The sequence below is a fragment of the Scyliorhinus canicula genome, chromosome 10 (genome assembly GCF_902713615.1).
Source record: "Scyliorhinus canicula chromosome 10, sScyCan1.1, whole genome shotgun sequence".
Classification (NCBI taxonomy): Eukaryota; Metazoa; Chordata; class Chondrichthyes; order Carcharhiniformes; family Scyliorhinidae; genus Scyliorhinus; species Scyliorhinus canicula.
Genome location: NC_052155.1, coordinates 153,133,027 through 153,156,438, shown reverse-complemented (window position 1 = coordinate 153,156,438; position 23,412 = coordinate 153,133,027). Strand labels below are relative to the sequence as shown.

The 23,412-nt window shown below is 45.5% G+C and overlaps 1 protein-coding gene across 7 annotated transcripts in view; it reads left to right on the top strand.

Moving 5' to 3' along the window:
• sugct (succinyl-CoA:glutarate-CoA transferase) overlaps nt 1-23,412 on the top strand; it is a 747,294-nt gene that overhangs the window by 225,043 nt on the left and 498,839 nt on the right. For 6 of the 7 annotated variants that reach the window (XM_038809929.1, XM_038809923.1, XM_038809926.1 and 3 more), the window contains exon 8: nt 362-505. The exons of the other annotated variant lie outside the window; for it this stretch is intronic. In XM_038809929.1, coding sequence (XP_038665857.1) covers nt 362-505 — 144 coding nt within the window. The remainder of the gene's footprint in view (nt 1-361; nt 506-23,412) is intronic. 7 annotated transcript variants of the gene reach the window in all.

Below are 23,412 nucleotides of genomic sequence, written 5' to 3'. Positions count from 1 at the left end.
GTTCTCCTTGTGTCTGCGTGGATTTCGTCCAGGTACTCCGGTTTCCTCCCACAGTCCAAAGACGTGCAGGTTAGGTGGATTGGACATGCTAAATTGCCCTTAGTGTCCAGAAAGGTTAGGAGGGGTTATTGGGTTACAGGGTAGGGTGGAAGTGAGGGCTTAAGTGGGTCGGTGCAGACTCGATGGGCCGAATGGCCTCCTTCTGCACTGTATGTTCTATATTCTTAATACATTCTATTCTCGCATTAATTAAATAACATCAAGCAGCAATTTTAAGAAATCACCTCACTGTTCCTCATAATTGACATTATTTGTTTTAAACCTGCAGATATTGATAATTTATTTACATATTTTCCATTAGGATGGTGACCCTGTTAGACCTGGAGTAGCTATGACTGACCTAGCGACGGGCTTGTACAGTCATGGAGCTATAATGGCAGGGCTGCTACAGAAAGCAAAGACTGGAAAAGGACTGCATATTGACTGCAATCTGCTTTCATCCCAGGTAAGAAGAGAAAATGTTTTGTTCCCTATCAGCCAAATAGAATATTACAGACTATTGATGCAATTAGGATTACAGCTGGCAGTGAGCAATGTGATATTAATCTGGGAAATATCATGTTTGAATGTGGAAGTAGCTTGACTCAGCTGCATTGGTAGTGGGGGTCTGTATTCTGAATTTGTTCGTCTGAGTTAGCATTTTTTTGTTTTATTTATATATTTTTTCAATATAGATGTTATCATTTTTTAAAGCTGTTTGCCATAAGGCCATAACACATAAAAGCAGAATTAGGCCACTTGGCCCATCAAGTCTGCTCTTCCATTCAATCATGGCTGATACTTTTCTCATTCCCATTTTCCTGCCTCCCCTCCCCCAATAACCCCAGATCCCTTTATTGATCAAAAACCTATCCATCTCTGTCTTAAAGACACTCAATGATTGGGCCTCCACAGCCTCCTGTGGCAAAGAATTCCACAGATTCACCACCCTCTGGCTGAAGAAATTCCTCCTCATCTCTGTTTTGAACGATCGTCCTTTTAGTCCGAAATCGTGTCCTCTAGTTCTAGTTTTTCCTACAAGTGGAAACATCCTCTCCACGTCCGCTCTATCCAGGCCTCACAGCATCCTGTAAGTTTCAATAAGATCCCCATCTCATCCTTCTAAACTCCCAACGAGTACAGACCCAGAGGCCTCAACCATTCTTATACGACAAGTTCTTCATTCTAGGGATCATTCTTGTGAACCTCCTCTGGATCCTTTCCAAGGCCAGCACATCCTTCCTTAGATATGACTATTGCTCTCTGTGTTTTATCCAAAAATGGGTAATGATGAAAACTGTGGATTTGGTAATAGATCTGTCTACAGCAGTAATAGGCAACCCGGCCTGGTGAGTGAGCCGCATGAGAGGCCCTCCTTCATGTCAGTGGGTCGCAAGATTGAAATTAGGCCTATTCACTAACCGTGACCCCATGATTAAGATTGAATACATTTAATACATACTGAATACAGGTTATAGAAAATGCTTCATTATTCAGGTATCGATCAAACTATCAACTTCAAATGGTAAAATCGAAATACATTTCTACGCTTTGATTGGATGTAGAGGGAGCAAACGGCACTCACGGTCAATGTTGTGTGCTATCAGCGTGCTCCTCGCTTCATGTGCCCTTTACACACATTTCACTTCAGTCATAACAGTTGGGCAGCACAGTGGTTAGCACAGTTGTTTCACAGCTCCAGGGTCCCAGGTTCAATTTCCGGTTTGGGTCACTGTCTGTGCGGAGTCTGCACGTTCTTCCCGTGTCTGCGTGAGTTTCCTCTGGGTGCTCCGATTTCCTCTCACAGTCCAAAGATGTGCAGGTTAGGTGGATTGGACATGCTAAATTGCCCTTAGTGTCCAAAAATATGAGATGGGAATACTGGGTTACGGGGATACAGTGGAGGTGTGGGCTTCGGTTGGGTGCTCTTTCCAAGGACTGGTGCAGACTTGATGGGCTGAATGGCCTCCTTCTGTACTGTAAATTCTATGATTCTATGATTCAGTAGGAAAAAAATCTATGCGGACAGAAACTAGTGGCAACTGTGCGCATGGGCAGCAGTCAGCATAATATCTCGTGGGCCGCACTCAGAACCCTGATGGGCCGTCTGTGGCCCTGAAGTTGGCTTCCAGGCTTCAGACATCACCTGAAGAGGGCTCGGAGGCATCATTGTAATTTAACTTATTTTAAATTATTTTCATTTATGCATATCCTCTCTTCTGTCATGTAAATGGCAGATCACTACATTTGTGAGAAAAACACTTGTGGAAAGCGATTCTGAAACATTTTCTCTGGTGGTGATGTCTTAAGAATTGCTGTTTTTCATCCTTTAAAGATCCTTTAAGATCAGAATCATCAAGATCTATGCAGCAAATGTCTGGAAAAATTTCGAAGAGTCGGGAATTGCCGTAAGCTTCCCAGCGCTTGGCCCAGCGAGGCCGGCAAAGCAATTCAACATTAATTTGTCTGCTTAACGAGGCCTCACGGGCAACTCGGTGCAAATGAAGGCTCGCCAGCTGATTCGCTGGGACCGCGTCGCCAGCCTCCGGCTCCCGCTAACAAGGTTGAGCAGCACTTTTTCAGCCAACTCGCAATAATGGCGCCCAGGAGACTGGCACCAAGATTCGGAGATGCTGACCTGGAGAGGCTGCTAGACACCATAGAGTCCAGGAGGGATGTCCTGGTTCCCCGAGAATCCAGGAGAGTCAGCCGCAAGGCAGCCAGTGCTGCTTGGGATGAGGTGGCGGCAGCTGTCAGCTTGGGGAGTGTGCCCAGGAGGACTAGCCTTCAGTGCCGAAAAGGTCAACAACATATACCGGGCACTCCCCCATGGGAGCATCCACCCCCCAATTCCTCATGTGACCCCCAGCCCTTCCTCCATCCCCATTCAACCTCCCCAACCCCTTCTTCACGCCCCCTCTCCCACCACTGTGAACCAGGCGCATGGGGAGTGTGGCTAATGATGCCCTCTCTAGGTCCCCTCAGGAAAAGCTCTCCCATAATCGTCGGGAGAGGGCCCAGACCGGCGGAGGGGTGCCAGATATCCGAATCCTCACCTTCCAAGGAGCAGGCCCTGGAAGTGACCGGGGTGGCCGAAGACAGATTGGTCAGCCACGCAGAGGCTGGCAGACGCTGCAGAGGTGAGGAACCACCGGGCTCCACCCGGGGAACCTGTGAAATGTGAGTAGTGATTACCTTACTGACTGACCCGTTCTTCCCACTGACCACATGTCCATTCACCTGAGCGGCCCCCTCTCCTGACTCTGAGGAGAACACCTCGGAGAGCTCAGAGGATACAACCGTTGTCATGGCACAGCTGTCATCCCCACCCTCCACCAGCGCAGTTAGTGGTCAGGCTTCGGGGGCACAATCTGGTGAGCACCACATTGCTGATGATGCACATCAGGTGGAGGCAGGAACCCCCAGGTGAGACAGCAGTCGGAGGTCTGCTTAATCCCAGGACCCAGCTGGGCCCCAGCCTGATGCTGAGCCTGTGGTACAGGGGTACTCTGAGCTGATGGAGATGATAGGAACCAACCTGGGCGTTCAGAGGGAGATATCAGTGTCACTCCAGCAGATCCTTAGCCACTTGGAGGAGTCCCAGAGGCTAGGGTACAGGAGATGATGCTGGCAATGAGTGGCACCAAGGCCAACACTACTAGGGTGGTGACCACAGTGGAGAGCCTGGTGCACGACATCGGCACCATGAGTGAATGTATCCAAGATGTCGCGCAGTCCGTGACAGCCATGGCTGAGAGTCTTGGCAAAATGTCTGACTCGCTGGGGGATGTCACCCAGTACCAGGCCGACCTTGATGAGGTTCTGCGAGACATTTCCCGCTCTCACATGGGAATGGCCAAGGCTTTAAGTTAAAGATTGGTGGTTTATTCAGAATCACACCATCAGACCATTCTGGATAAATAAAGCAAAGAGTAACGATATATTACCAAAGAATAATATAACAGATGCCAGCGTGACCACTTACTGGGGAGGCCGCTAAATGACAGGAGGCTCTTGGATATTGGGTCTCTCTCTCGTTAGTTGCATGGAAATGGGGATTAAGTGGTGATAACTGATTTCACGCCACTACGGCGAGATCCCGATTTTTGCTTATGGGAGCAGGCCAGATGCATCGCAAACTGTTTGGTGCGGATATCACTTTTGCCCTCTCCCACTGTTCACCTGCCTCGTTATGCTTGAGCGAGAGCGCACAAGGCCGGAGATTCGCGTTCAAAATTTGATTTGAATTAGTTACACTCAAGGAAATTTTCAAGAAGATTTCTACTTCGTTCCCCAGGTATTGAACTTTTAGTGAAATGCAGAACCAGTTTCCTCTTGAACAACAGCAAGGGGACATATTGATTATGACACTTGAAAGGCCATTTTTTAATGACAGCGTATCCCACAGTCAATTTTCAATTAATGCCCCTCATCTTCAAGGATCAAGAGCAACTCTTAAAACGTCTCCAGCAGAGAAAATGCTTCGGAATCTCTTTCCCCAAGTGTGCTTTTCTTTTAAATGTAGTGATCGATTGTTTAGATGACAAAAGAGAGAGGATTTGATTGAATGGAAATAATTTTAAATAAGTAACATCAATTGTTTACATATTTCCAATGACTTGTAAGTTTTTTTAAAACACTTGAGTTTATACCAGTTAAATTAAATAGTTTTGCACCAATGTAGTTCGGTCATGAATTCAAACCTTCTCCAGAGGCTTGCAAACCTAATCTAGAATGACAATTCAGTGCAGCATTGAGGGAGTGCTGCACTGTTGAAGCACACTTTCAGGCAAGATGCTAAACTAAGGCCCAGCCTGCCCCCTCAGGATGTAAAAGATTTCATGGCACCTTTGGGCTATCTGTGAGTTCTTCGAGTCTCCTGGCCAACATTTATCCCTCAACTAACATCACTAAAATAGATTATCAGCTTATTGTATTGTTGCTGTTGTGGGACCTTACAATAAGTACCTAATTAGCTGTATAATGCTTTGGGATATTGTGAGGTTATAAAAGACGCTATATAAATGCAAGTCTTTTATATACCTCCCTCAACGCATTGTGCTCATTTATTTTTGAATTGAAGTTGAGCAGATGCAGATTTTAAAAGTAAATAGTCGAGTATTAATACTAGTTATCCAATTTCACAATGTAACCTTAGCCTCACATCCATATTCTGTCTGGTTCATGTTCTCGTTCTGTTTTTGTGAATAATATTTTTTCATAAAGGATGGTGGTCAACCAGATGAGAAGCCATTTCAAAGGTTGGCACAGCTGCTGGCACTGTTGGTTATAAAGTGCTTAAAAGTGACCAGATCTGGCTAATTTACTGCAATGTATTTGTACTGAGCTATTGTCCTCGTGTCAGGCTGTAGCGGAATTGTGGTGACTGAAAGAAGGTGTTTACACATGCAAATATCCATAAGAAGTTAGATCCTGTGAAGTAAAATACACACGCTCATCAGAATTCTAGGAGCAGCCATGTTTATCAAGGGGTGAACTGTGTTGAAGGACAGGCATTCAGAGGCATTATTAAAATGTGGCTTTCATGCAAGGAAATTATGCTAATCCTTTATAAATCATTGGTCAAGTCTCAGCTGGAGTATTGTCTAGTTCTGGCATCACACTTCAGGGAGGATGTCAAGGCTTTGAAGATGGTGAAGAGGGGGATTACCAGTGTGATAGCAGGGAGGAGGGACTTAAGGTATGTGACAAAACTAGAAAAGATAGCATTAGTCTCCTTAGAGCAGGGAAGATTAAGGGAAATTTTAAGACAGGTGCTCACAATTGTGAGGGCTTATAAACTACGAGAAACTGTTTCCATTGACAGGTGGACCAGGGTGGACAGTGTTCAGACAACTGAGTAAGTAACGAGAGGTGAGATGAGGAGAAATATTTTTATAACTAATATAGAGGTGCATATTCATAGATCTTTGGAGGTGGTAGAGCAGCTGATGATGTGGTCAAGTAAACATATGGCCTTGTGAATAGGGCATTGAATATAAAAACAAGAAAGTCAATGTTAAACCTCCCAGATCACTGCTTAGGCCTCAGTTCGAGTATTATGTATAATTCTGGGCCTTACATTTTAGGCAGAATGCCAAGAAGGCACCACGGTGGCGCAGTGGTTAGCAGTGCTGCCTCACAGCTTCAGGGTCACAGGTTCAATTCCGGTCTCGGATGACTGTTTCTGTGGCGTTTGCTTTTTCTCCCCGTGTCTGCATGGGTTTCTTCCGGGTGCTCCAGTTTCCTCCCACGGTGGCCATGCTAAATTGCCCCTTAGTGTCCAAAAGGTTAACTGGGGTACTTGGTAACGCGGATAGGGTGGAGGCGTGGGCTTAAGTAGGATGTTCTTTCCAAGGCTGCGCAGACTTGATGGGCCGAATGACCTCCTTCAGCACTGTAAACTCTATGATTCTGCGAAGATCTTGCCAAGGACACAGGGGATGTTTGCCATGATGGTAATAGTGGCTAGAGTAATAGGGCGAAGATGGAATTTTTCTCTTGAGAAAAGAGAAAGTGAAGGAAAGGTCCAATGGAGGTATTGAAAATTAGAGGGAATTTGACAGAGCATGTAAGGAGAAGCTGTTTTCTCCTGCAAGTGGATCTGTAACCAGATTTAGAATAATTGGCATAGGACTGTGTTGTTAAGATCTGTAACGCACTAGCAGAAAGTGGAATCAGATTCCATATTTGTTCATTGAATGTTGATAGATTAACTGGGGTACTTGGTAACGCGGATAGGGTGGAGGCGTGGGCTTAAGTAGGATGTTCTTTCCAAGGCTGAAGGCTTTTGGACATGGACATAGACTTGAAGAGGTCTCATTTGCAGGGATATAGGGGCCAAGCTGGATTGTGGGACAAAATTGGGCAGCACTTTCAAAGTGCCAACATAAGCAAGAGCAGCTGAGTGGCTAATTTTTTGTACTGTAAGTTTCTATGAGTGATGTAATCGAGAATACACTGTATGGAACCTATACATAATACTGTCTGAAAGTAACTTTCAAAATGATGATGATCCTGCATTATCATGGGACGAATAACCATATGTGGTGTAAAAAGATTAGCGGAATCACTATGAGCATGTCTTGTGCCATTAGCAAAGGTAAATCCCACCTTCTGAACTTGATATTACTTTTATTGCAAGCTGAGAGTGTTTCATTGAAGCTATTTCTGTACCGGTATAGCAATAATCTATCAACATTCAATGAATAAATTTATTTAGTTTGCTATCCATTCAGTTGTGATACTTGTGAGACATTTCAATCATGCTGCAAATATGGGGATGACTTTCCTGGAGTTCTTTCAGGAAAACCGAGCAATGACGATTGTGGAAATGCCGCCCAGGCAATTTTTGGGTGGAAAAGTAAAAGTGTGGTGGTGGGTGTTTGTTGAGGGTCACCTATCCATAGTGTAAGCTGCCCAGTTTTCCTCTATCTGTTCCACCCATGTTATTATCCCTTTATTCCCAAACTAAAAGGTGTCAGCCTGGCTCAGTGACAGTCTCACCCATTAGGCAGAAGGTTGTTGGTTCAAGCACCACCACAGAGATTTTGAGCACAGAATCTAAGCAGACACTTTAGTGCAGTAGGCAGGGAATGCAGCACTGTCAAGAGTTCTGTCTTTCAGATTAAACATTAAATGTGACCCAGCCATCCTCTCAGATGGATGTAAAAGCATGGACAGCTTTTCCCAGTGCCCTGGAAATTATTAATTAAAACAGATGAATTGACCATTTATATCAATGCTGTTTGCAGAACCCTGTTGAGCAAAAATTAATGGCTGTGTTTCCTACGACTGTAGTGACTGCACTTCAAAAGCACTTAATTGGTTACATGTGCTTTGGGACGTTTTGAGGTCAGGAAAGGGGCTTTATAAATGCGCAATTTTTTAAAAAGCCTAAACAGACAGAAAATATATATATTTTTGCAGTTTCATGCACATAGGCCCAATCTTCTAAGCAGTGGAAATGATGAGCGGATTGTCGCTGTATTTAAAGCTTTCCCCCATTGCGCATCCTTTCCAGGATCTTGCAATTGGGTTGGGGAGAGGGTGGGGGCTGCTTGGGTGGTCAGGGGTAGGGGGGAGTAGTCGGTAGTCAATCGAATGGAGAGGCAGTTGAGCCTAGTCGAGAGGGGATAGTAGGGCAATTAGTGGGGGTATTAGATTGGCTCGGAGCGTAGGCGGCGAGTGGTTGGTAGGGGAGGTGTTGGTGCTGTTACCTCAGGTATCAGACTAGGTTTTAATCTACCTTAACATTTTCTGGGTAACTATTCAGGTAAGTGCTGCAGAACTGTCCGCCGTCTTCAACTCTATCTCAGAGTCAGCGGCATTCGCAGAGGATTCTGGGAAGTGGAGGAATTGTCCGTTGGAAGTTTAAACTTCCCGGGTGATTTCCACACCCGGTTCCTGCTTCAGCACTTCCAAGGGTCCCGAAGCGCATCTTTCAGTCATACTTCCGGCCTCCGATTTGGCTCATGGGGTCGAATAACTGGCCTGTTTGAGTTTCTGTGAGGGAAAACTGCTTTAGTGTTGGAGGCACTCGGTAAACTTTTAACCTTAGACAGATGTTTTGCTCTTTCATGTTTTGGGGCTGGATGATTTCAAGTTATAAAAAGTCAAGACCCTTGTGCTTTTTGCATCTCAACAATGTCCTTTGGATGCTACTGGTAAATAATAAGGATGTGGGTTTTGGATGTGGTTTCAATTATGTTTTTTCGTTTACTTCTTCTGTTGTGGTTTTCATGCTTCTAGGAAGTTTTCAATATCCTTCCTGTGTTTAATTGCAACCAGGACTTCGATCACAAGTAGTCTTAGAATCTGAGAATATTACCGTTTATTTTTAAAGCCTACAACATTTGGGGGATATTGATAAACATTTTGTATAAGTCCATAAACTGAAAAAAAATTGAAAAATGTGATTCTCCAATAACTCTCCGAAACTCCCCCTGCCTTCCAAAAACAGGCTTTGTATTTTATATTTTTCTGAGCCACATTTTCCCAACCTTCAGATTCATAGCCTCTGGTTTCAAGAAAAGATCAAGTGAGACAAAAAAAAAGCGAAAAGGACAAGAAACTAGAACTAGCCTCCTCGATTCTGCTTTAAATGTTGATATCTGTCGATTTCTTTTTTTGGATTTGGAGAGGGCAAAGAAACATTTAAATACAAGTAAATTGTTGGCAACATTCAGTATATTACTACCAGAAACTTGTGGTTTAGATTACATGTACCACGTTTATGCATGCTTAGATTTTATCTTTTCTACTTTCGACAAGGGTTTAAGAAAGTACAGCTGGGTAATATATGCAGTAAAAGCACAAACTCTAAGATGGTCAACATCATTGCAGTAATCTTGATTGGTAAACATTGCAGCAATCTTTGAAAATCCACTATTGTTAAAGTGCTGTTGTACAGCTAGGAATCCCCTGAACAAACAGTGAGCTATCAAATGCCTTCTGTTATTTTGTTATCTGATATCTGGATCTTCGCAGTAATGTGCTCATATTTTAACCATGGTGCATTGTCCCAGGAAATCTGAACGATAAATACACTGAGATTAACAATGGACTCCTGCTGTTCATGGATACAGATACACATTACACATGATGACAGGCTGATATTTTGATTGGCTGTGAAAAATAAAACTTTGCTAACCACAATCTTCTTGCACAGTAAGTGTTTCATACACATTGTGCCCTCCAGTGCCAAGTGCTGCTATTAGGATAATGTTAAAATTCACAGTTCATCAATCATTTTTGTCTTGCTGAAGTTTCCTTGGTGCGAAACCTTTGTCGCAATGTTACCTTTCTTTATCTAGCTTAATGACAGTTTGGCCTATTATTACTTTCCTCAAACATGCGGCAGGAAGTTCCCCATCGCTTCTCTTGCTCTGCTGGCCTAACTCAGCTCGAAATGCGCTGGCAACCCTATTTGCATAGCGCAGGAGCAACTCCGGGGAAATTCCTGGCCACACGTAGGGAGGAATCTTACCAGAAGTTGGCAAGTGTTAGGATCTCACTGAAAGCTGGCATGGAACTCTTCGGTTCACAGACCAGTTTTCTGTCCAGACCTTGAGACACTTTGCCAAAAAAGTGAGTGGGTGAGGTTTACGCCGTCACTCTGGCGGGGCGAGGACTCTTGGAGCTGGGAACCAGCTCCACACAGATTGGGGCACCATCTTTAAAGGACGTCCCGACCAGAGCTGGAATGCACTATTTTGTTATGCTCTTGAAGTAGCATAAGCTGCTTCCTTGATGTGGACTCTGACAAAGGAAGGTTCAGACTTGGAGATAGCTTTAACACATTTATTAAACTGTTAACTATTCTCCTACTTGGATTTGACTCTCCTGTTAATCCTACTATAGCTACTCAGACGATCTAACCAGTCTGCTACAATCCATGTGGTGGGTGTGATGTGTTTCAATTAACCCTGTCTGTACTCACTAAGTGTCTCCACTGGAAAGAGACTGAGCATGTGTGCTGTGTCCTTTTCTATGGGTAGTGCCCTTGTGGTCATGTCACCTCTGGGTGTGTCTTTTCTGCCCATTGGTCATGTCCTAATCTACTGACCTATTGGTTGAATGTCTGTGTGTCATGATGTCTCTGGTGCTCCCTCTAGTGTTTATCTAGTCTATGTGTATTTACATTAACCCCTTGTGTATTTACAGTGATTTATATCACCACATGCACTGCAAGGGGAACCAGGCAATAAGCAATGTAAGGATTTCTTAATGCTCTTCCTTTTCCCTTCTCCCATTATTTTGCACCCCCACCCCGACATTCAGCACCGGTGTACCCCTCCCCCCCCCCCCACCCCTTTCCCCAGCCACCACGCATAGATGCAATTCCCCCACCCCATGGGGCGCACAGTAGGGCCCGCCCTTGGCACTGCCTCCTGCAAGGTGGCACAACCAGGTTGGCATTACTGGCTGTGCCAAACTGTGCCAAGAGGACATGTCAGGGCACTGTCAGGCATGTCCCTCTTCTCCCCCCCCCCCCCCCGAGAGTATACTCTGCACCCCGAGGGTTCCCATCAGCTGCATTATGCCTGGCCCAGCCTGTTGTAATCATCACATCAGCATGGTTTGAAGATCTCACTCGTGGCGAGGGGACTCTAATGACATTTAAATTAAGTGAAGTTTATTCAAATATGGTTCTCTCCCTTCATGGGTGCCAATCTTGTGATTATGCCGGTGAGGGGCAGGGAAAATTGGGAAACAAGATCTCGCCAGCGAGAATTGCATTCCACCATTCTTGCGAGATTTTTCGCTCACGCCACTGATCTCATAGAATTGGCACATCTGCTTCCTGACCGTTTCTGCACTGAAATGAATATGAAAAGCATCATTGTGGATTTCAGTCTGATAATTGCATGTCTTTTATTAAATTGCCCTACTTCAGCGATGGGTGCAACAAACTGTTCAGGGTATTATCTTGTCTTTCTTTTTTGCGCTTTCTGTTCTACTGGATGTCTAGTGACAAGTTTTCTTTTACTGTGATGTGTAAGAGTCACATTTGGCCTTGTGAAGAGTAGTGCTCTCAGGAGGATCATGATAGAGTAAAAGCTGCAATGCTGTAATGCAGATTCTCTGACACAGAGTGCACCCATATTCTCTCTTTGTTTTGCAAAATGTTTCAAGACTCTAAAATGCTACTTTTGTATCTTTCCATTTTGGAGATGGGGGCAACCTTTAAAAATGGACCGTTTATTTGGATGTTTGATAATGCGTTGGGAGGGAGGAGACAGAGAACAGGGATAAAGAAAACATTCTCTGATTGGCAGGACGTGACAAGTGTTCGTCACCAGAACTTTGTATTGGAGCCTCAGTTTTTGGTACACTAATAATTTGTTCAAGAAATTGATTTGCATATCCCAAGTTTGCAGATGACTCTAAGGTCTGGAGTTTCTGTCTATTTTGCTCCGATATCAGTGTAATTAGGCTGGAATCAAATTAAATGCTGTTCAAGAATGCCGAATTTTAAAAGGAAGTGGATTGTGTGCATAATTATTTCATGACCCATTATCTGCAATCTTTTATGCTGTTTCAAGTTGGTGCAAATTGTTCCTCCTGACAAAACTGGCCAAACCCCCAAATCCACAAACAAAGTTTCATCCAAGTGCATCTATTCACATTGTTCATTGCATTGCAGACAGGCATCTTCAGTTGCATTCATTCAGTGTTACTCTTGTATCTTCACTGACCGGCAGTCAGCTGAAGCCTGGCCCAGTTGTGTTTCTCTTGCTGCTGTTGCAATTGAATTTAAAGCACTCGGATCAATTTAAAAAGTAAGAACATTAAATCAGCTTGGTGAAGAATGATTCATTTTCAGGCTGCCAACAACGCTGTGTTTCCTGCTCCAATCTCTTTAAATAATATATATATATTTGAAAACTTTTCATTTAAACAATATAACATAAAATGGGTACTACAAATTACAAAATACAAGGAGCACAGTCAAGAGCCCCAACAATAAACTAAAAAAGCTCCCTAACAACTGACGGTGATTAACTCTTTAAAAAAGAAGATTAATGGTGGCCATCTTGGGTAGAAACACTCTACCGACCCCCTAATGGTGTACTTGACCTTCTCCAAATGCAAGAATTCCACGAGGTCACCCAACCAGGCCGAGGCTCTGGGTGGAGTAGGAGACCTCCACCCAAGCAGAGCCCACCAAAGGCGAAGACATCCACCTTCGTCCCCATCTGCATCACTGACGAGTCCGATACCCCGACCAACGGACAAGGTTCCAGTTTGACATTAAGAATCTCTGACATGGTGTCAAAGAATCATGCACAGGTACATGTGGAGTTTACCCTGTGAAGAGCCTCACTCCAGATCACCTCATCCAAAATAGGACCCAATTCACCCACTCCCTTTATCTTCACTCTGTCAAATGGGGCCGGCTCAATGATAAGGTCAGGCCACAGATACCCGAAATACTCTACCCACCAGATTCGGCCAAAGATAAAATCCTCAACAAGGAGGTTGTGGCATCAAGGGAAATGATGGAAAAGTCTTCCGCAGAAAGTCCAGAATCTGAAATAACATAAGTTAGTCTCAGGGAGCTGAAATTCTACTGCCAGTTCCTCAAAACTGGAAAACGTCTCTCTACGAACAAGTCCCCTAATCTTTCTTGACCCTTCCCCTACCATGACCGAAAGGTCGAGTCTAAAATCGCCGGCACAAAGAGGTCATTACCACGGATAGAGGCAAGCAATGATATGGAGCTAAATTGAAATGGTGTCTGAATTGCTTCCAGATCCTCAGGGTGGACTCTACCACCAGATATGAGAAAACTCTCACAGGAGAGAACGGAAGCAAGCAGTTACTCAAGCACCTAAACTAGGGCTCGTACACGAACTCACCTCCATTTGCCCCCATGTGGAACTCCGATCGCCACGCCACCCCAGCAGTTTCTCAATATTGGCAGCTTGCTGTGGAGGCCCTATAACAATAACTGAACCCAAGAAATGAACTTTTGCCCCAAACCAAACCTCCCAAGGATCTCAAACAGATATCCCCACCCTACCCTATCAACCGGCTTTTCGGCATCCATGGATGCAATCACATCTGGCTCAGGCACAGGAGAGGGGGGAAGAACGATATTTAACAGCTGGTGTATACTGGACGACAAATGCTGACCCTTAACGCAACCTGTCTTCCACAATCACCTCTGGGAGGTAAGGCTCCAATTGCAGCCCCAACACCTTGGCAAGTAACTTGGCATCAATGTTCAAAAGCGATATGGTTGATAAGACCCACATTCCGCAAGGTCCTTGTCCATCTTCAGGATCAGAGAGTTAGAAACCTGTGTAAGTGTAGCGGGCTGCAAACCCCAGGACAAAGAGCCATTGAACATGTCCAATATTAACGAGAAAAACTGACCTGAAAACTTCTTGTAGAACTCGATGGGGAATCCATTGGGGCCGGGAGCTTTACCAGCCTGCATTAACCCAATACTTTTCAGAATCTCCTCATGACTCAACGGGGATTCCAACTCCTTCTACCTTTGTCTCTTCACCAATGGGAAGGACAACCTATCTAAAAACTCCACCGTGACCGAACTCTCCTCTGGTGGCTCCGATCTAGTGAAATGAAATGAAAATCACTTATTGTCACGAGTAGGCTTCAATTAAGTTACTGTGAAAAACCCCTAGTCGCCACATTCCGGCGCCTGTCCGGGGAGGCTGATACGGGAATCGAACCGTGCTGCTGGCCTGCTTGGTCTGCTTTAAAAGCCAGCGATTTAGCCAAGTGAGCTAAATCAGCCCCTCGGTGGAGGGCGAGATAGACCTGCTCTTCTTAAACTTGAAATATTCCTCAATGGCAGAGGATACACGTTTGCAAAATCCTTTATCTGCTGACAACACTGTACCAACCTTCATAGAGGGCTCTTGAGAGAGACCTGACTAGTACCAAGTCCACAAAATGTGGAGCATGTACCAAAATCACAATAGCTGAATCCCCCACCCTTTTCACAGGGAGGGAAAGACCTACCCAGCAGAAAAAAGCCAATCCGTGAATATACCTGGTGGACATGGGGAAAAAAAGATCCTTATACCTCGGATGCAAAAACGCCAAGAATTTCCTCCCCTCCTCCCCCATCTGTTCCATTAAAGCAAACAACGCCTTTGCCACCCCTGATGGAGCTAGCGACTTGGGTCCAGATTGATCCAACTTTGGATCTAGAACACAGTTTAAGTCCCCCTGCTACACTCGTGGCAGCCGAAAATGGACCCCGTTTATTGATGAAAATCGCCAACCCTGGACGCTGTCATCAAAGCCCGATTGAAATGCGTGGCTCACCTACCCCTTCCGCAACCTGGTCTGGTGCCTTGCCCACAAATGGATCTCTTGCATAAACACCACATCGGCATTCAGAATTTTCAGGTGAGCGTAAACCGTCGATCTTTTCACTGGGCTTTAATCCGCTTTAATCCGGTGACAGTCATGTCCACCAAAAGGGGTTATCTAACAACTACTCAGAGACTATAGGCATGAGGCACATCCATGATGGCCACCAAACCCACCAGCAAGCCAAAACAAATGGAGATCTGTAGTCACTGTCAGCAAACAAATCCTCCCCCACGATCTTCACAAACATCTGTGAGAAGAACTCTGTGGAAGGTGGGCCTTTCATAGCCTCCTGTAGTCCCGCATTTCTGGTGGGAGCCACCTCGTGTGCGATTTCTCCCTACATGCCGTCACCATAAGTCCGAGTTCCAATCTCAAATGGATTATGCTGCTTAATTGCTCTGATTCATTAAAAAAAAAATGTCTTTTATTACAAACATGTATCCAAAACAGGTTACAGCAAATATACACCCTGAGAAACATATTTCCCAGCAATCAGCTACACATACAGTCTGTACAGATTTTTTTATGATTGCCCTGATTCATGGAGATTTTACTTACGAATTTATGCGAATAGGTTTGCGCAGAAACTTGAGCAAGGTTTCGGTAAAATTGGTGTAGTGTTAATCGAATTCTGAACATGTAATGCTGAAAAGAGAGACATGCTACCAAAGCTTTTGGTCTTCCACTCATCGGAACAAACATAAGAATGCCACAATCATCACAACAGTGTATACTACAAGAGAAAAAGATTCTGATTGGTCAGCAAGTTGACTCTGGCGTTGCCCAGGAGACAGCAGTGGGGAACTACAGTCTCCTCAAGCTCTGGGATAATTCAAAGAAGGTGCAAAGCTTGAACACACTCCTTTTGTATGTAGAGGACAGGTCCATGTGTATGATTGTCATTTCTAGCAAGCATAAATGAGCAATGTTATGAGCTCGATTGATTATCTTTTTATCTGCAGGCTTGATGCAGAAATAAAATGTATAATCGCTCTCCTGAAGGACAGAAGCTGTCCAGATCAGACGATTTCTCACTCTATATTATGAAAATTCATGAATGGGCCAAAGGCGCCACTTTCAGACCTCAAAAGTGTATGGTCTATCTCAAATTACCCTGAAAAGGCAAATTATCTCAAAGATTTGAACTGTTGGCTAAGCAATAGTAGGCTAGGCTGCTACTATGCAACGGCTGCGTGAGTGGCATTTTGCAATAAGAGGATGCTGCCGTCAGTCCAAAAAGACGTTCCGTTAAACCACACAATTGAGCGATGTGTATGAATTTCAATGCCAGTGTGATTCCAGGCACGTAGACTTGAAGTCCCAACGATTACTTGATTGTATCAAACAGCATGTCCCTTTCATCGTTGGAAAGAAGCATAAACATAACAGCGAATGTTAGGTGTGATTCTGCGATTGGGCAATTTAAGTGAGCATGGGGTGATGGTAGAACAGGGTGAGAGTCAAGACACAGGCAGCAGATTTTTTAATGCCTTTGAGTTTACAGACGGCAGAATGTGAGAGACCAGCTGGAATAGTTGAGTCCATGCAATGTTAATTGCTATAAGTTTCTTAACTCAGTGTTTGAGTCACAAATTTATAGAGAGGCTTCTGATGACCTCCTAAAGTATGTGTTTTCCTTGTGCCGAGCTCTGCAAGGTTACATGTTGGAGATGGAAGCTTTACTTCACAGATAGAGGTTTGTGCCAGGCCACAAGGTGGAGAGGTGGGTGGGGAGTGTGGTTGTGGAAGTGGCAGGGCATAGCTGTATGGCCCCTCGGGATTATTCCTTACCCTGGACAGCCAAGTAGGATACAAAACAGACTGCTGGGCTCGCTTGGTGAAGGTGTGTAGCAAAAGAAGACCGTTTTAGAGAAGTGGGCACTGCACCTTCGCAAGTTTAGGCGACAGAGAAAGGGCAGTTGCAGTAACTGTGGCCAGAGTCAAGGGACCCCGCCAGGAGTTGCCACCACAGAGCAGAGCAGGAAGGAGGATCAGGAGGAGGAGATATTACCCTGAGCAAAGAGTGTGCCATCTCCAAAGTGGCTTTCTCGACATGACCGAGAAGTGGTGTAGGTGCATTTCAAAAATATTATTATAGGCATGTGGTGAATTATAAACACTAATAATCCACACTGTATTGTACAACATGTGTTGAGCCTGTACCTTGTATCAGATCATATGTAGTTGCGCGGCTCTACCCATAGGGGGGGATGAGGAGCTTGTACTAGGCTCCACACTTGGCTCCGCCCATGGCTCCTCCCCCTAACCAAAAGTATAAAGGTTGCTGTTGTGGGCCTGCCTGCCAGTTCAAGAGTTCATCTTGTCACAGGCAGGCTCTGTTGTAAGATGATTAAAACCACTGTTCGCTTCTAACCACGTGTCGTGTGAATTGATGGTCTCATCAATGCATCAGTGACATTGCAGAGGATGATCTTGCACCAAACTCAGCTGATCCCCATGCCCTATCTGTTGCCATGAAGGTCACTGTGGCCCTCAATTTCTATGCAGCCGGCTCCTTCCAGTGGTCTGCGCAGACATCTGCAGCATCTCTCAATCATCCACCCACCATTTGCATCACCATTGTCACCAAACCACTCTTTGAGTTCCAGCAGCCACCGAGGGCGATGGACCTCGCATTCATGGTCAGTTTCCCACAAGTTCAAGAAGCGATTTATGGCATGTGGCCGTAAAGACATTAGTAGAGCAGCCAGAAAAATGTGTGAACTGAAAATCATTTCATTCCATGCAGGTGCAGGTTGTGTATGACCACAATAAAACCTTCCAGCACATGTGTGCGACTGTGGCCATTCAAATGTCTCATTCATTCGGAGGCTGCAAAATTCCCAACCCCAACCCCATGTCTCTGGTTGGCTTCGGAGGGGCAAAGGCTACCATTACTGAGGGATACTGGAGACGGAGTCCTATGTCACTCCTACACCAACCACTTGTAGGCAGGGATTGCCATTGAGCAGGCTATTGGACTGTTGAAGATGTAGTTCAGATGCATTGACCATATGGGAGGAACACTCCAGTACTTATTCGTATGGCTGTTGAGCACAGTGGTTGTTTTCTGTATACTCCACAATATGGCACATTGGAGGGACATTCACGTAGAGGGGCCAGAAGCCGACGATTAGAGTTATTTCACTGGAGGAGGAGGCCAAAGAGGACCCCATTGACTCTGTTATGGGTTCGGACCAGATCCCAATTTTGGTTATGATCCCAGACCAGAGCCCGACTGTTTGCATTTGGTAAAATTGAGAGGAAATGTTACTGCATCACAGGACTAATAACACAGACCAGTAGACTGCTTTTATGTTTTTTATTCCAAATTTTCAACTTTTTTACATTTTACAACAATAACAAACCCATCCCTCCTCCCCTATCCCTCCCTCAACAGTCGACGGTAACCAACTCTCCAATATGCAGAATGAACAAACCCCAACTTTTGTAGAACCATTCACTTGCCCCCCTCACAGCAAATTTCACCACCTCCAGGACTAAAAACTCCAGCAAGTCTCCCGCCATGCCAAGGCATAGGGTGGAGAAGCTGACCTGCACCCTTACAGGACCCACCTGCGAGCGATCAGCGAGGCAAAAGCTAAGACATATGCCCCCACACCCGCCTGCAACTACGGCCGGTCTGACACCCCGAACATGGCTTCCAGGGGACTGGGCTCCATATCAACATGCAAAACCCCCGAAATGGGGCTGAAAATGTCCTTCAATACCTTTCCAGCTTCAGACAGGACCAAAACAAATGTACAAGGTTCACAGGGCCCCTCCCACATCGCTCACAAGCATCCTCCATCCCCACAAACAGCCGGCTCATCCTTGACTTTGTCAGGTGCACCATCTTCAGTTCTTTTAGCCACAGCTTCGCACGCAATGTTGAGGCATTCCCCCTCCGCAGCACCTCACCCCACAATCCCTCCTCCAGCACCGCCCCCAGCTCTTCCTCCCGCTTAGTCTTGATCCCTTCAACGGATACCTTGTTCTCCTCCAAAATTCTCCAGTGGATGGCTGCGACGACCCCCGTCTCCAACCCCTCCCAGCTGACAGCAGTGAGGAGGCAGGCGCTATGGGGAAGGTTGTGGAGACCTTCCTCACAATATCCCACACCAGTGTTATACCGAAAACCCTTCCCCCGTGCCAACCCAAACTTCTCATTTAGCTTCTCCAAGCTTGCAAACCACCCTCCCAGAAACACATCCTTCATCTTCCTAATCCCCTTCTCCTCCCAACCCTGGAACATCGCATCCATCTTCCCCGGCTCAAATTTGTGATTTCATCTGATCGACATCACCTGACACCGCTCCCAGGCTAGAATGCTGCTGAAACTGCCTCTAAATCTTCAGTGTGGCCACTGTGGTGATATGCCTATGGGCTATATCATAGTTGGATGGTGTGAGACTTCCAACCAGCAGGTGGCAGTACAGACACACCATGCCGTCTCAGACCAAAGTCATGTGACCTGGGACTTGTATATAAAGAGAGACTCATCTGCCCACCGGGAGAATAAGAAACAGAGGGTAATAAGACGTACATGTAATTGGTCAGCACAAGTTCCAAAGGAGTAGCAAGATTCCATGATAACGTGCTCTATATCATATTGTCATCCTATGCATGGAACACAATAGTTTGGACAGATCAAAGTGTTTGGTGACTTCATTATAAAGTACAAGGAACCAAACACAGCAGCCACCACCATCAGACTCAGCAAATGCTACCCTGGAGCCAATCAGAGCGGCGCTGTTGCCAGCACCCGACCACCTACATGAGCCCGCCTCCATCCTTCCACAAAGCCCCCACCTCCCTATTCCATTCCTGATCCTTCTCTGCATTTGCTGCCCAATAATAGTACATCAGATTCGGGAGGCCCAACTCCCCTGACTGCAGTCCCCTCTGCAGCACTACAAAGAACAATACACCACAGGAACAGGCCCTTCGGCCCTCCAAGCCAGCGCCGACCCTGGTATCTGCCTAAACTAAAACTGTATGAACTAACAGAGTCCGTTTCCTTCCATTCCCACCCTATTCATATATTTGTTGCCCCTTAAATGCTGCTATCGTACCAGCTCCCACCACCTCCCCAGGCAGCACGTTCCATATATTTACCACCTGTGTAAAAAAACTTGCCTTGCACATCTGTTCTAAACTTTTCCCCACGCACTTTAAACCTATGTCCCCTAGTACTTGACTCTCCTACCCGAGGAAAGAACATCTGACTATCCACTTTGTCCATGCAACTCATAATGAAATGAAATGAAATGAAAATCACTTATTGTCACCTCTATCAGATCGCCTCTCAACCTCCGTTGTTCCAGTGATAACAGACAGAGTTTATTTAACTTCTCCTCATAGCTAATGCCCTCCATACCAGGCAACATCCTAGTAAACTACTTCTGTACCCTCTCCAAAGCATGCACATCTTTCTGGTAGTGTGGCGACCAGAATTGTACACAATATTTCAAATGAAGCCTAAGTAAGGTTCTGTACACCTGCAACATGACTTGCCAATTTTTATATTCAATGCCCCGACCGATGAAGGCCAGCATGCCGTATGCCTTCTTGACCACCTTATCCACATGTGTTGCCACTTTCAGTTATCGATGGACATGTATGCCCAGATATCTCTGCCTGTCAATACTCACAAGAGTTCTACCATTTGCTGTGTTATTCCTACATGAATTGGACCTTCCAAAGTGCATTACCTCATACTTGACCGGATTATCTCCATCTGCTATTTCCCAGCCCAAGACTCCAACCAGTTTATATCTTGCTGTTTCCTCTGACAATCCTCTTCACTATCCGCTACTCCACCAATTTCTGTGTCTTCTGCGAACTTAGTATTCAGACCAGCTACATATTCTTCCAAATCATTTATATACACTACGAACCACAGAGGTTCCAGAACGAATCCCTGTGGAACACTGCTAGTCACAGTCTTCCATTCAGAAAAACACCCTTCTACTGCTACCCTCTGTCTCCTGTGTCCAAGCCAGTTCTGTATCCAACTTGCCAGCTCTTCTCGGATCCCATGTGATTTCACCTTTTGTACCAGTCTACCATGAGGTACCTTGTCAAAGGCTTTACTGAGGTCCATGTATACAACATCTACTTAATCGAAAAACTCATCAAATTAGTGAGGCACGACCTCCCCTTCACAAAACCATGCTGTCCATCACTAATACGTTTATTTGTTTCCAAATATAAGTAAATCCTGTCTCTAAATTTATTTTCCAATAATTTCCCTACCACTGATGTAAGGCTCACCGGCCTATAAATTCCTGGATTACCCCTGCTGTCCTTCTTAAACAATGGAACAACATTGGCTACCCTTCAGTCCTCTGGAACTTCACCTGGAGCCAATGAGGATACAAAGATTACTGTCAAGGCCCCAGCAATTTCCTTCCTTGCCTCCTTCAGTATTCTGGGGTAGATCCCATCAGGCCCTAGGGAGTTATCTACTTTCATGCTTTTTAAGATGCCCACCACCTCCTCTTTATTAATATCAACATGACTCAGAATATCTACACACTCTGCCCTATACTCCTCATCCACCAAGTCCTCTTTGGTGAATACTGAGGCAAAGTATTCATTTATGATCTTGCCCATTTCCTCTGGTTCCATACATTGATTCCCTCCAATATCCTTGAATGACCCAGCCCTTTCTCTGGCTACCCTCTTGCTCTTTACATATGTATAAAATACCTTAGGTTTTCCTTAATCCTATTTGCCAACGACATTTCATGACCTCTTTTAGCCTTCCTAACTCTTACCTTAAGTTCCATCCTACTTTCTTTGTATTCTTCAAGGGCTTTCATATGATCTAAGCCTTTTAGACCTTACGAATGCTTCCTTTTTCTTTTTGACAAGGTTCATAATGTCCCTCGTTAATCAGGGTTCCCTGTATTTGCCACCCATATCTTTTGTCCTCACATGTACATGCCGGTCCTGAATTCTAATCAACTGATTCTAATCAAAAGAAAGCCTCTCACATGCCGGATGTTGATTTTCCCTCAAACAGCCTCGCCCAGTCAACACTCTCCAGAATCTGCCTAATGCTGGGTTGTAATTAGCCTTCCCCCATCTAACACCTTCCCCTGAGGACCACTCTTGTCCTTTTCCATAAGCAGCTTAAAACTTACAGAATTATAATCAGAGTTCCCAAAAATGATCTCCGACTGAAACTTTGGTCACCTGGCCGGGCTCATTCCCCAGCACCAGGTCTAATATGGCCTCTTCTCGAGTTGGGCTATTATTTCAAGAAACCCCCCTGAACGCTCCTTACAAATTCTGCTCCATCCATGCCTCTAGCAATACGTGTATCCCAGGCAATATAGGGAAAGTTAAAATCACCCACCACAACAACCCTATTGTTTATGCATCTTTCCAAGATCTGTCTGCATATCTGCTCCTCTATCTCCAACTGGCTGTTAGGAGGTCTGTAGTAAACCCCCAACATTGTGACAGTACCCTTCCTATTCCTGAGCTCTACCCATATTGCCTCGCTGCCTGAACCCTCAAGGTGTCCTCCCTCAGCACAGCTGTGATACTCTCCTTAACCAATAATGCAACTTCCCCCACCCCTTTTGCACCCCCCTCTATTCTGCCTGAAGCATCTAAATCCTGGAATGTTTAGTTGCCAATCCTGTCCCTCTCTCAACCAAGTTTCTGTAATAGCAACAACATCATAATTCCACGTACTCTTCGCTTTAAAACTAATGCACTTCAGCCCACCAGCCCCGCTGCGTTGACCAACCATTCCCTGCCTGCTCTGCCTCTTAATCTTACTGGCCTTAGTCTGTAGCTCTCCCTCAGTTATTTCTCCTGCTGTCCTACTGTCCCTGGTTCTCACCCCCCCCCCCCCCCCCCCCCCCCCCGGCCATTCTCTGCCTTCCGCTTTTCGCCTTACTAGCTTTGTTTCTATCCCCTCTTTACTACTCTCTGACTTCCTGCATTGGGTCCCAATCTCCCCCCCCCCCCCCCCCCCCCCAAATCTTTGGAGCAAACCCATTTAGTCCACCACCGAGGAGCTTGGCTCCGAAATGTATAACAAGTCATTTGCATACAAGGACATCCTATGTACTCACTATCCCCCCCCCCCCCCCCCTCACATTCCCTTCCCACAACTCTGAGCTCCCCAGCACAATGGCTAAGAGCTCTATAGCCAATGCAAACAGAAGGGGGGACATGGGGCATCCCTGCCTCGTTCCCAGTGCGCACATTCACTATCGGCTCCTTGTACAGCAACTGCACCAATGCCACAAACTTTAGCCCATTCCCAAATTTCTCCAACGGGGCTATTTAGCACAGGGCTAAACCGCTGACTTTGAAAGCAGACCAAACAGGCCAGCAGCACGGTTCGATTCCCGTAACAGCCTCCCCGAACAGGTGCCGGAATGTGGCGACTAGGGGCTTTTCACAGTAACTTCATTTGAAGCCTACTCGTGACAATAAGCGATTTTCATTTCATTTTTTCATTTCAAATAACTCCACTGCACCCGATCAGAC